The 14835-nt window shown below is 39.0% G+C and overlaps 1 protein-coding gene across 2 annotated transcripts in view; it reads left to right on the top strand.

Moving 5' to 3' along the window:
• LOC137281676 (amine oxidase [flavin-containing]-like) overlaps positions 1-14835 on the top strand; it is a 47626-nt gene that overhangs the window by 16300 nt on the left and 16491 nt on the right. Inside the window, exons 3-6 of one of the 2 annotated variants that reach the window (XM_067813075.1) lie at positions 407-544; positions 1391-1495; positions 4430-4521; positions 7224-7365. In XM_067813075.1, the coding sequence (XP_067669176.1) occupies positions 407-544; positions 1391-1495; positions 4430-4521; positions 7224-7365 (477 nt within the window). Of the gene's footprint in view, positions 1-406; positions 545-1390; positions 1496-4429; positions 4522-5495; positions 5638-7223; positions 7366-14835 lie in introns of both variants that reach the window. The other variant, XM_067813076.1, reaches the window with a different exon arrangement.

Genomic DNA, 14835 nt, shown 5'->3' with positions numbered 1-14835 from the left:
TCTTTATTTTTCTGCAAAACTTGGTAGATATACCAGTCAGAAGCTAAAATGGTGCCTTTTGCTATTTAGAGGTTTTTGTGTTATCTTAGTTTCTCGGTTTCCTTGGAAACGATTTTGACTTTGTCTCAAAAGTGACAGGTGTGTTTCGTTTCCTGAGCACATCTCCAAAAGTTCCTAATATCTGTCAGCAAAACTTGGTATATATATGTGGTGCCTTGTGCTATTTACATTTATTTATTTTCATGAATTCCATGGAAACGATTCAAACTTAACCTAGGAAAACATCAAGTCACTGATGATTTGTCCTTTCAAACATGTGGGGGCCGGGGGGATATGTCATCCTCTGATGACTCTTGTTTGCATTAAGCACAGATGAATCAACTTACCTTCTACACATTTGTTTCAGAATGACAAGGTCAGATATGTTGACCTTGGAGGGGCCTATGTGGGCCCGACACAAAATCGTCTGCTTCGACTTGCGCGGGAGTTTGGCATCAAAACGTTTCTCACCAACGAGGTTGAAGACTTAGCCTTCTTCTCCAGGGTAAACAGATTTTAGTGACATTTGTTTAACAGTCTAAGTATACTTAGTCTCAGTGTATTTCGTTACGCTCCACCACTGAGTCTAACAAAACCTAGTAGAAGGTCGTGTCAGGTAAGACGAGACGGATAAATAGATTTAACCAATCAGACAATGGCGACTATTTTGGGATCAGAGGGACTTTCAAAATATTCAGGTCACTGACACAGATCTCTCCACAAACACAAATCAGCATATTACACAGTTATTTGACCTGCAGTATATAGGGTTTGGGGTTTCTGTTGACATGGTTACCATTAGCTAATGTTCCTGCAAGATGACATCCTTGAATATTGCCAAAAACACCATTTTCAGCGACTGTTTACTCACCGTTGTCATGGTTGTACGTATGCTGTGTGCATCACCCGGAAGCGAGCATACGCTAAATAGCATTCGGAATTGTTCGGGTATGAACCTTTTCGAGATAAAAAGTTCAAAAAGTATATGGTAATTTGGTAAGCTGTGTTCTGATTGGTCAATCTCAAAGTTACCTGACGCGACCTCTCATAATGTTTTGTTAGACTCAGTAGTGGAGTGTAACGAAAAGTACTGAGGATAAGTTTACTTAGACTGATTTGTTTAAATGTGTTTATTCTAAAGTAAAATGTGCATTCTTTTATATGCATATACATATAATGAACACATTGAACGTAAAAGTCACAGGTGGTGGGGTCGCTTAGTGATTACAGCGATCACTTATCATGTTGAGGTTCGATGGGTATGATGTGTGAAGCCCATTCCTGGTGTCCTCTTTCCACTACCCATGTATACAGTATTCCTCACTCTATGATAATCTTTCTATCCTAACAGGGCAGTATGAAGCGATTCAAAGGAACATTTCCACCAATGGGAGGACTGTTCTCGTGGCTTGACATGAACAACTTGTTTCGTACCATCGACCAAATGGGGGAAGAGGTAGGAACTCTAAACTACTGTAAATAGCCAAATTTTCGTGACCATTTAATTTTGCGAATTTCGCTTCAGACTTCATGACACAAGAATAAAAACACATGATAATATAGATATATCATTCACTTTATTATCCCCCTGGCATGTAATGCGGGGGGATCTAGTCGACTCCTCGTCAGTCCATCCGTCCGTCCATCTGTAATCATTTTGTTTCCGGAGCATAACTAAAAAACCATTCAATATTTGTAGAGCAAAATTGATAGATATATTAATCTGACTGATGGGTTGTGCCTTTTGCTATTTACAGATTTTTTGGCATTTTTATTTTTCTTGTTTTTCTAAGGAAAACTTGGTAGATATATCAATCAGAACCTAAAATGGTGCCTCTTGCTATGTACAGGTTTTTGTGTTTTTTGATTTTCTTGGTTTTTATGGAAACATTTTGGACTCAAAATGGAGAGTTTGGGCTTTGGTTCTGGAGCAGAACTCAAAACCCTTTCAGTATTTTTCTGTAAAACTTCGTAGATATATCAATCAGGACCTAAAGTGGTGCCTTTTGCTATGTCCAGGTATTTGTGATTTATCATTTTCCCAGTTTCCACAGAAACGATTCTGACTTTATTTCAAAATGGAGGGATGGACTTTGTTTCTGGAGCACAACTCGAAAACTTTCAGCAAAACTTGGCAGATATGTGAGACAGACCACAAAGTGATGCATTTCTATTTTTCTATTTTCTGACTTAGTCTCAAAAGGGAGGGATTGGCTTCATTTCCGGAGAACTTGAAAACCATTTGATATCTTTCTACAGATCTTTTATGAGACAGGTCTTGAAGTAGTGCCTTTTACTGTTTACAGATATATGGCATTTATGTTTTCCATGACTTCCATGGAAACGATTCAAACTTAATCTAAGAAAACATCAAGTAACTGTCTGATGATTTGTCCTTTCAGATATGTGGGGGCTGGGGGTATATATCATCTTCTAATGACTCTTGTTTAGATCAGTCAGCAACATAAAAACAATACAGATGTTATTGCTCAATCACGTGTCACCGCTGGGCTAATCTGGATTAACATGGCTCAATCACATGTCACTTACTGATCCTCTGACAGGATTAGGATTAGTTTTGAAATCAATTACATTTGTTTTTAGATCAGTATGCAAATCTGTTCATTTTGTAACAAGTCAGTGATCATGCACCTGCGTGTCGTGTAAAAACATTCAGAGACGCCCTCTGTAACAAGATCACATGCTCATCACGAGACCGGTCTTTTTTATGGCTAATGTCTGAGATAATTGCTGATGTACGACAACTAGCACCTTGCGAAAATGGGAAGGCGCGAAAAGGTTTAGTGACGATCACTTGCGAAAATTCAAAGCTGTGGAAATAAGACAGTTTAGAGTATGTTGTTCCATTACACCCCAACCTGGTCTTGAATTTCTTATTAAGAGGCTGAATGCTGTACATTATTGCAGGAGTCCGGTTTTCTTTCACCCTGATAGCTCCCCCGTGGTCTCAGTGTTAAGTAGAGGTGTGATGATGCAGAAAATTCATGACATGATATGTATTGCGATATATATATTGGAATGATATGATTCAGTGTGATGCATACGGTGATATGCTATCTTTGGTTATTTCTGTAAAAAATGTATTCTTTCGTATCCAGTAAATTTTGACATAACCGTCAAGTTGTAGTGGAAATGAACATTTTCAAGGTCAATGATATGTAGCACGGTACAAAATAACGTATCAATATATTTATTGTCTGTTAAAGTATCAGGAATATCGACACTACAAATAACGTTACAGCTCTAGTGATAAGTTAGTTATGATTGTTCTATGCTGGTCCATACCCACTGGGATTATTGTCAAGAACAGCCCCTCATTCCACAAAACAGTCTTGGTAGAAGGTGGGCGTAACTCCCACATGTGAACATGGCCTCACAATTGATATTAGTGCTATTATTGCGTTATGGAGTTAATTACATCTCCGAAGGGTTTATTATCAAGATTAGGCCCTCATTCCACAGCGCTGTCTTAGCTCTAAAATAAGCACAACTCCCGTACTTAAACATAGCCTTTCAAATGTCAAAGCAATGCAATTTATGCGTGGGGTGGGGTCCATCTCCGGAGGGTTTATTGTCAACAACAGGCCCTCATTCGGCAAAACGGTCAGTGCAAAGGTGGGCGTAACTCCCACACTTGAACATAACCTTACCCTTGATGTAGCCTATGTTTGCATGGAGGTGTTGGTTACATCTCCGGAGGTTTTTGGGTCACGATCAGGCCCTCATTCCACATAGATGTCTCAGCGTTAAGATAGGCATAACTCCTGTACTGGAACATAGCTTTATGACTGTCATGTCAGTACAATTGATGCGTGGGGTGGGGTCCATCTCCGGAGAGTTCATTGTCAACAACAGGCTCTCATTCGGCAAAACCCAAAGTGGGCGTAACTCCCAACACTTGAATACAGACTTAAAATTTGCATAGCACAACAACTGCTTTGTGGAATGGGGCCCATCGTCTTTGGGATAACAATCAAAGACTCCATATTCCTCAACGCGATCTCAACACTAAGGTTGTCCATGATGACTCTGTGAAAGGAGTCCATCTCATTTGTGGGGTGTGTGGTCCTGTGCAAAGAGCTGTGGTCTCGAATTAGTTGAAGTTAAACAATGGTGAGCGCTGACAGTTCCCAAGAGTGCTAGAGTTTTGTCCTGCCCCACAACAAAGTACTTGTGATACATGTGGTCTCATCTTAGGCAAGTTTCAGAAAATGGGTACTAGTTTGGATAAAGTCATGTGACTATAACCTTCCAGCACCTAACCCACAGCTTGACTTACACGGTTGTTAGTGCTTTGAGCATGCATAGTTATGTAGAGATATGTGTATTATAAGACTTCTCATTATTTACAACTAGCTGTCTGTTTCAGATTCCCCTGGATGCTCCATGGAGTGCTCCTCATGCAGCGGAGTGGGACAACATGACGATGCAGCAATTTTTTGATAAACATTGCTGGACAAGGTGAGACCTATCATTCATTGTGTCTTTGTGGTTTCATGCTTTTCAAATGGCTACAAGAAGAACTGGGGCTTAATATCTACTCACAATACTTGAACAGCTGCCACTTTCTTGAGTGAAGGTCAGGACAAGAAAGGACATGACCATGACCTTGTCAAGGTCGTGTCCTTTCGTGTTCGTCAGCCAGATGTCGTCCCCTGTTTCATTATATGCTACATTATTTCTAAATATATAGGAGTCTCTGCTCACAATACTAAATTAATTTTCAATTAAACAAGAAACACCTGAGGTCAAGGTCATGTCCTTTTCTCTTCGTCAGCCAGATGTCATTGTCAGTTTGTCATTATGTACCACATATTTCTCCTGCACGACTGTATTCTGTAATGAGTAGAGTCATCGTTGCGTTCATCAGATCCTGTAAACTTTTATATCCTGATCTGATGCATATGTAAATGAGGCCTCCAAACTGGAACTAATGTTAATCTCCATACATTGATTCGGTGTCTTCTTGCTGAATAGTCTATTAAAAATATGTGTAGATATTGATTTTTGTAGATTCCCGATGTGTAGGTGAATATGCAGACAAGCATGGCTGCAAATGGCTTTAGCGCTCTGTAACAAGTGGAATTGTTCAGGCATACTCAAAGAGGGTGTCTATGGTTATCATACTGAGCAAAATTTTACATTGATTAGAGTAGAAATTACATTACATATTACAGAGATTCTTACCCAAAGCAGATTAACTGAACCCAACACACTCAATATGAAAACAGCAACAGAGCTGCAAACGTTATACAAAAAGAAACAAAATTAAGAAAGATTTCAGTATTCGTTCACAATACAAATTTTTGACCAATTTTAGTTTCAGTTGTCAAAATGAGTCAAATAGTATCTGACTGTTTTGTATTCCGAAGTTGTTGCACTGAAGCTTAAATTATAGATTGTTTCTTTCTGTCAATTTTCCTCTCCGGACACAGAGCTGCTAACTCGTTTGGCCGTGAGTTTATCGAGGTCAATGTGACCTCGGAACCCTATGAAGTATCGGCTCTATGGTTTCTGTGGTATGTTAAGGGAGCTGGTGGCTCCTTCCGGATTTTCGGAACAACTAACGGGGGACAGGTGATGATTTGGAAATGACTGGTGTCAAATATTCAGAGCTCCAGATAAGATTTAGGTCATGTGGGTACTATACCCACAGTATTTTTTTGTAGTGGGTATTATGAATTTTGAGTGGGTATTTCATTTTCAGTTCCGTACTGCTTTCAAATATGTGGGTGATTTTGAGTATATGTCATTGAGTAAGTTTACTGAGCAGGTCATGCACTGCCTTATGTCATCACTGATCAAACCCAGCAGACGGTACAGAACTAGTCCTAACAGTACAACTTGATAGCAACCAACCTCTCTTTCATTAAGCAAGCAATTTTTATACAGCTTATCTGGACCTCTAAAATATTTGTTTCAAACTGTCTGTCCATTTGAGATTCATTTCTATAATTTGGGTTTGTAATACTGTGATATAATTGTCGGAAATATTTATACACGTTCAGTGCACTTGTTTACTTTATTTAATGTATTTTTTTTGGAGATAAGTTAGTAATGATTTATTTTGTTGATATTGTTATTTGCTTGTTTTCTTCATGTTTAAAGATATTTGTGGAAGTACGTCTTGTGCACAGTGAAATGTTGTAGAGTTGAATCTTGTTAATCTGGAAACCAAGCATTGCAAATTATTCGTCCTGTCTCCAACATCTTACAAACAACCTGTTAATGGAAACTAAGGTTCCAGTTGAACAAGTGTCAGATGTATGTTTGTGCTATGTCATAAGTCATGTTGTATGTGGATCGTGGAAGCCGTTTTTCATGTATACACCTTTTTGAAGTTGTGTGAAACATTTCTTTTCAGTTGCAAAAGCAAGGTGTCATGAACTTTCATTAAACATAAATGCCTCTGTTCACCCAGCAGTGAATGGGTACCTGGTGGGATGAGTCATATGACTGTTAACTCTAGTGCCTCACAGGTGGTGCATGGACACAGGCACTTCATAAAAAGCCATTTTATATTATTATGTTAAATGTATGTGTGATTTGGACAGATTGCCCAATATTATCCTTGACTTTTCACCACCACATTCATGACTTCTGCATATGCGGTATGCGTCCTCCACCTCCTTCACTTTAGACTTTTGACCCAAATTAAAATAGCGTGCTGGAACAGCTGAAACACTGCTCAGAACAGCCTGAACATAAACTCACTCTGAAATGTATGCCCGAAAGCAAACTCTAAACATTTCAGGATGGAAAAAGTTGTACACTGTAATTTGAAAAAAATTGTTCATAACCATCGTCATTGGTAAACGTTTCAGAACCATTTTCAACCATGATTTTATCATTGAAAAATCGGAAAATAATGTTTGTTCTTGCACCATCTGTAATGACGGTATGACCCGTGAAGGTCCCGGGGTGGAATAGGCCTTCAGCAAACCATGCTTGGCATAAAAGGCAACTATGCTTGTCGGAAGAGGCGACTAACGGGATCGAGTGGTCAGGCTCGCTGGCTTGGTTGACACATGTCATCAGTCCCCAGTTGTGCAGATCGATGCTCATGTTGTTGGTCACTGGATTGTCTGGTCCAGACTCGATTATTTAAACTAAACTCACTCACTCAGTGTAATGAAAGTATATCTTTTTATCTGATATTGTAGAGCCTTGAAGTCGTTCATGAAAATGTTCGTAAATGTAAACGTGACCTCGGAACCCACCGAAGTCTCTGCCCTCTGGTTTCTGTGGTATATTGCCAACTGTGGGGGAACCGGCAGAATTTTCTCAACTGAAAATGGGGGACAGGTGAATTCAAATCTGTTTATCCTTCCTCTTTCTCTCATAATAATCCTTTCATATCTAACAATCCATCTGCCTTCATGCTTTGATGCTAATGTGTTTTATGATGTCCAAGTCAGGGATGTATTCATGATTTCAAAGTAAGGACTCATTCATAAATATGAGGTGATATGGGGGTGTGGTGATGATTTTAGGGTGGGCGGGAGATAATCCTGGGGTCGTCCATTTTGTTCTGGGAAGGTACTTTAGGGAGGACATCCATGTTTAACACATGCACCTGCAGGGTCATTGATTTTGTACAAGACATATTTTTAAAATTTTTGTTGGGGGTGGGGATGGAGAAAGGGGAAGGGAAAAATGAAAGGGGGATGCACATTGTATGTCACCCAAAAATCAGTCATCACCTCAACTAGCCATAAATTATGAATGGTCCTTAAGTGTCCCTGGCTGGCAAAATTGGCATGTTTGCTCATTTTCTTAGATCTAGAGGTAGTCCTACATTAAAACTAGGATTTTCTACAAACTAACAAAGTAGCTATTTGCTATGCATATTAACATACATTGGGTAAAAAAGTAATTAAATTCTGGGAAGTTTTTATTACATTAGCTAACTTTGAGCAGGTCCAGATAATCCCTGTGTGTCTCATGCCTTGCTTTAAGTTTGAAAGGTTGCAATAACTAGTCAATAACAGCTGGCGGTTTACATGGTTTCATTGAGATGCTATTTGCCATGTTGTTACTTCCAAGAACAGTTCGACAGTGCTTGAGTTCTTGAAATACAAGAGACATTGATTTGGTTTATTGGCAAAATACAAACAACTCCATCCAGTTTTACACCAATGAACCATATCTGATTTATGGTCACTGTTTATCTCAATGGTTTATTGGTCCTAAGAATTGATCTTGAAAAACACTCAGTGATCCTTAAAAATGGCACCACCCATCTTCCCACTTCAAAGAAGTAAGCTTAGATTCAGAATGAAATCACATAGTCGTGTGGTAAACAGTATTGACGTGGCATATACACATGCACGTATGCACAGATCGTTCCGTCCTAATAACTGGATCATTTTTCGATTGAAATCTATTGGAATGGTTTGAAAATTCGCCCTCTGAGTCTGGAAACGCAGGGTCTGGTTCAGCGAGTACAATTACAAAATGTAAGTTTCACACTTTGGATTATGTCGGGTGTTGAATTCGGCGTGATGAGCATACTCTTTAACCACCAAGCCAGCACCAAGCAGTAGCATAGGAACATGAGAGCAAGTGAGCTTAGTTTTACATCACATTTAGCCACATTCCAGCAACAGCATTCCAAACGATACCAGAAATGGACTTCAAACATGCCAATGAGAGAAACTGAACCTGAGTCTTCCGTGTGACGAGTGAACGCTTTAACCACAAGGCTACCCGTAAAAAGTCTCTTCTCGATACATGTAACCCACAATGTCTGCTGAAATTTATCAGTGGAGTAAGAGCAGAAGAGATGGGGTGATGGATTTAAAAAAATTTTAAAATGAGTGCTGATTTGCTGATAGTGCTTTGGTTGTTTGTGCTATCATCCTTTGTTTTTTCTGGCACCCGACAATTTTCATGTAGGGATGACAGGTTTTTGATGTCAGATGCTGTCTCTGCTTTACTTGATTCATCATGACTGGTAAACATTTCTGAACCAGTTTTTACCCAAAGATCCTATCAGAAAAAAATGAGAACATTGTATTTCTGCATATCATATAATGAAGGTATGATGTTTTTATTTGATATTATAGATCGTTGAGGTCGTTCATGAAAATGATTGTAAATGTGTGCGTCACCTCAGAACCCTCGGAAGTCTCTGCCCTTGGGTTTCTGTGGTATATTGCCAACTGTGGAGGAACCGGCAGAATTTTCTCAACTGAAAATGGGGGACAGGTGAATCCTGTTAATCCTTCAGCTTTTTCTCACCTTAATCCTCTCAGTCCATCTACCCAAGGGAAAAGAGTAGGCTTGACTACGTCAGCCCAGTTTCACAACCTCTGACTTATATTTTGGCCTCATATACTAGTATTCATAATTTAATCAACCAACAGATAGTTTCCAGTTTTTGCATATTTTCATTCAGTGTGCTATGTTTTGGCACTGATTATTTCTGTTCACATCCTCAGTATCGGTCAGATGGTCTCTACTGGGGACTTTTTGGGTTTGTTTAAGCAAATGTTCGCAAAATGAGAAGAGAAGTCTGATTGGTGAGGAGATCAAAGAATGGACACCACTCATAGTAGCCCCTGGTGATCCAAAAACAAAATTTCAGCTGGTCCAGCAAGGTGGAAAATGGACTTAGTCAACAACCTTCCCTTGGGCGCTGGGCATCATGTGACCATCCAGTTTCTGTCATGGGATCCAATATTTTCAGATATAATTCATCACCTTTTCAACCTAACAACCTGAGAGTTGACCTCTTTCCTTCCATTTGTTAAACAGTTTCTTTCCAGTTATTTTTGATATATATGTTTGTTATATTTTTATTTATAACCTTCTAAAGAATCATATTTATATAATCTTGGTTTGAGGAAGCTGCAAGCAGTGCATGTAACCCACAATGTCTGCTGAAATTAATCAGTGGAGTAAGAGCAGAAGAGATGGGGTGATGCATTTCAAAAAATTTTAAAATGAGTGCTGATTTGCTGATAGTGCTTTGGTTGTTTGTGCTATCATCCTTTGTTTTTTCTGGCACTCGACAATTTTCATGTAGGGATGACAGGTTTTTGATGTCAGATGCTGTCTCTGCTTTACTTGATTCATCATGACTGGTAAACATTTCTGAACCAGTTTTTACCCAAAGATCCTATCAGAAAAAAATGAGAACATTGTATTTCTGCATATCATATAATGAAGGTATGATGTTTTTATTTGATATTATAGATCGTTGAGGTCGTTCATGAAAATGATTGTAAATGTGTGCGTCACCTCAGAACCCTCGGAAGTCTCTGCCCTTGGGTTTCTGTGGTATATTGCCAACTGTGGAGGAACCGGCAGAATTTTCTCAACTGAAAATGGGGGACAGGTGAATCCTGTTAATCCTTCAGCTTTTTCTCACCTTAATCCTCTCAGTCCATCTACCCAAGGGAAAAGAGTAGGCTTGACTACGTCAGCCCAGTTTCACAACCTCTGACTTATATTTTGGCCTCATATACTAGCATTCATAATTTAATCAACCAACAGATAGTTTCCAGTTTTTGCATATTTTCATTCAGTGTGCTATGTTTTGGCACTGATTATTTCTGTTCACATCCTCAGTATCGGTCAGATGGTCTCTACTGGGGACTTTTTGGGTTTGTTTAAGCAAATGTTCGCAAAATGAGAAGAGAAGTCTGATTGGTGAGGAGATCAAAGAATGGACACCACTCATAGTAGCCCCTGGTGATCCAAAAACAAAATTTCAGCTGGTCCAGCAAGGTGGAAAATGGACTTAGTCAACAACCTTCCCTTGGGCGCTGGGCATCATGTGACCATCCAGTTTCTGTCATGGGATCCAATATTTTCAGATATAATTCATCACCTTTTCAACCTAACCTTATATTTATAACCTTCTAAAGCATCATATTTATATAATCTTGGTTTGAGGAAGCTATGGGTAAAGGCGTATTGTTATCTCTGATAAAGCAGTTACCATATAGTTAGTGATTTCAAGGACAGAGTTCAGGAATTGGTGTATATATTCCAGATTGTGCAATACCCTGTGATATACCTTCACAGTTAATCATACTCCCACTCACTGACATCATTTAACGTGGAACTGATTTTCCACCATTTCCTGGCTCTGAGACCCGTGAAGGTTCTGGGGTAGAATAGGCCTTCAGCAACCCATGCTTGCCAAAAAAGGCGACAATGCTTGTCGTAAGAGGCGACTATTGAAATCTGGTTGTCAGGCTTGTTGACTTGGTTGACACATGTCATTGATTCCCAGTTGCGCTGATCGATGCTCATGTTGTTGATGACTGGATTGTCTGGTCCAGACTCGATTATTTACAGACCGCCGCCATATAGCTGGAATATTGCTGAGGGCGGCGTAAAACTAAACTCACTCACTCACTCACCCTGGCTCTGAATAGCACACATTTCAGTGTGGAATAACTGTATTTTGGAATAGAATCATTGAAACTGGAATTGAAATAAATCAAGAATTTCCAAATGTGTAGGTTTAGTGAAATTGTTTGATTGTTCTGGTCTGTTATATTGTGTCGTTCATTAAACAGCCCTGTGTGAGATAACCAAGGCTCACAAAGTTGCCCTTTAGCACATAAAATGTGTATGCAATTAATCTTCATCCCATGTATCATCTTGACCTTTGAGACAATCAAGTGCTTGTCACAGTTTGTTGTCTGCTTCATTTCTCTAACTTTAACAAAAAAAGTCTGTTTCACATGAAAAACAGGCACATTTTCAACTAATGATGATCAGAAATTAAAAAAAGTGATTTCTCAAAACCATGAATTCCTTAGTGTGAATTTCAGTGATCATTAGAATGGGCCCGAGAAACAATCTCATGGATTTTAGCATTTGCCAAGTGTTCATATATTCAAGTGTGCAACTGCCCTTTTCTCCTTCATAGCTTCATAGGGGAATTTGAATGTGCTCACTATGAATCATGACTCCCTCTGCCTCACATGACTTCTCATGACTCCCATCACTCCTTTTGACTCACATGACTCCTTATGACTCACATGACACCTTGACTCCCATAACTCCTTATGACTCCATGACTCCATTTGACTCACATGACATCTTATGGCTGTCATGACTCCACATGACTTACATGACTCCTTTTACGTACTTTGACCTGTGAAGGGTACATATATTGACTCGACTTCTGGCATTGGATGGTCAGGCTCGCTGACTTGGTTGACACGTCATCGGTTCCCAATTGCGTAAATCGATGTTCATGCTGTTAACGACTGGATTGTCTGGTCTTGATTATTTACAGACTGCTGCCAGCTGGAATGTTGCTTAAAGATAGTCATTCACTCTTTCTACAGTATAAACTTGAAACTATACAATACCCTTGATAGCATGTATCTGGATACCATGTGATGGACACCATGTAGAACACCATGTGATGAACACCATGTGACAGACACCATATGACTGACTACTGACTAATCCTGAGAGACAGATGACCAGAGAGATGACAACAGTCGGCATGTTCTTATGTGGTTTCAGGGGTGGTCGCTATTTGGGTCGGGAACTTGTGCAGCTAAACATGTGTTGTGAACCGACTGAGGTCTCCCTGCTGGCGCTGTTGTGGTACATGAAATCAGCTGGGGGGACAAGCAGGATTAATGGCACTGAAAATGGGGCTCAGGTACTCCCTGTCCATACTTTACCCTTGTCCATACCTTACCCCTTGTCCATAGCTTACACCCTGTCCATAGCTTATTGTTCTTTTTTCTGGGGGCTTTACTGACAAGCACCTGTCGCTCATAAATATGTTTGTCACTAGTGATGTATTGAGAAACTCTACATAATTATATACAAGGTTGTCGTAAGGTGAATCAAATTTAACAGTCCAAAATTTCTGTCAACGATGATTGACAAAAGTTAAAACTCAATGTAAAGAGAGACTTTACATCTGTATTTGGCCTTTGGGTTAAAATTACAAAAATTGTCCAAAATTTCTGTCAGGCATGATGGACAAGAGTTAAAAGTCAATGTAAAGAGGGACTTTACTTCCGTCTTTGGCTTTTGGACTAAAACTACACCTTAGCAATTATTTCAGCAAAGTGTATTTTCTTCAAATTTACTTGCCCTGAATATGTTGCCCTGTGGCAACTGCTAACCATTTTGCCATGATTCTTACTGCAACTGGGTATCGCTTCCCACAGTGTTCCTGATATTTTTCTGACATCCTGGAATACAAATTAGGGTTTCTGTTAAGTCAAAGGAAACCTGCACCTGAAAGATGGAATACGAAAGAAATATTTTGCCTAAAGTAGCTAATATTGATAAACATAGGCTTCTACTTGGAACAAATTATTATATTACAAAGTATTACCTAGTCTTTAAATTATTTAAAGGTGTATGTGATACTGCCATGTATTTTTCCAAGATTCTTTTTACATCAACAGATGACATCAGTATCTAAAACATGATCGTCCTACTAAGTTTTAAATTTTGATAACACCTGAAGTTCATACAATTTATGAAGACTTTAATCTTCTTAAATGTTGATGATTCCCATTTCACAGCATAAATTTGAATGTTTTTTTTTTTTATCTCACACTATTTTAATCTAGGTGTACACATACTTTCATGAAATGGAGACCTCAATTCAGAAACTTTGGCTATAAGATGACACTCATTGTTTGTGAGTTGATAACAGTTTTAAAATTGTTCCAGCATAGCAGCCTACGCTCTTTGTAGTTTACTAGTAGCATATTTCTACAAACTTTGGTGTGGTGGGGCTTTTGTTTGTCTGTGTGCTTTTGCAATTTGAGTTCTGCTTCAGAGCCTAAGACAAAAATCCCATGATGGTGGTGACCTGGGTCCATCACAGGACATAGTTCTCATTTCAGCAACATTGTGTGTCTGCCTTCTCTTGCAACTTGGGATCCTGTGTTGGGACAGGAAGGAAAATAAAACAAACTAGTCATCTAAATATGTAGTTCCTGTAAAGGACAAGACTTTCAACCAACTTTTTACTGATGGGGTTTTGTTCATCTGACAACTTCTGTGCTAATATAGGATTACAGGGGATGATACCTTCAAGTGCTGCCTTTGTTTTCATTCTTCATCTTCATCTTCATCTCGGTCATTGATGTGAAAAAACAACGTTCATTCACTGGAAAAGGATTTGGTCAAAAACAGAAAAAATCTTTGGTGGAATTTTTCTGATTCCATCCATTTTTTTTGTCCAGTTTTCAGATTTTTGAATTGAGTATTTTTTTTCACATAATTTACTTTAGAGTGTAATCTGGGATGGGAGCTGGAAATTTGAAACTAGTTCTGTATAGGTTAAGAAAGATATTTGTCTAGTTAGCTCGTCCTTCTGTAATTTTTATAAATGCTTGTCAGCCATTGTAGACATCAGATCCACAGTTTACTCACTAGTGTCTGGTACAAAAAAATGTTCTTTTGTAAAGATAATCAATATCTTGCAGCCATTTTAGACATCTGATCAACAGTTTTTCCACCAGTATCTGGTACAAGGAATATTCCTCTGTGAAAACAATCAACACCTTGCAACCATTGTGGACATCTGATCCACAGGTTTCCCCATCATGTCCACTGAAAATGTTCCTCTGTGATTACCATCAATTCCAGGCTACCATTTTTGACATCTAATCCACAGTTTAGTGACCATTATTAGGAACAGTGTCCTCTGGTAAAGACCAGCTGAACACGTCAAAGTGTCAGATCTTCTAAACTTTCATGTGATTGTTAAACTTGCCTGCTCTGCATGCTTTATGTGTGTAATAATGTGGTCTTGTTCTGTAATAA

This window comes from Haliotis asinina, chromosome 4 (genome assembly GCF_037392515.1).
Source record: "Haliotis asinina isolate JCU_RB_2024 chromosome 4, JCU_Hal_asi_v2, whole genome shotgun sequence".
Lineage (NCBI taxonomy): Eukaryota > Metazoa > Mollusca > Gastropoda > Lepetellida > Haliotidae > Haliotis > Haliotis asinina.
This window is presented reverse-complemented; position numbering and strand designations above follow the sequence as displayed.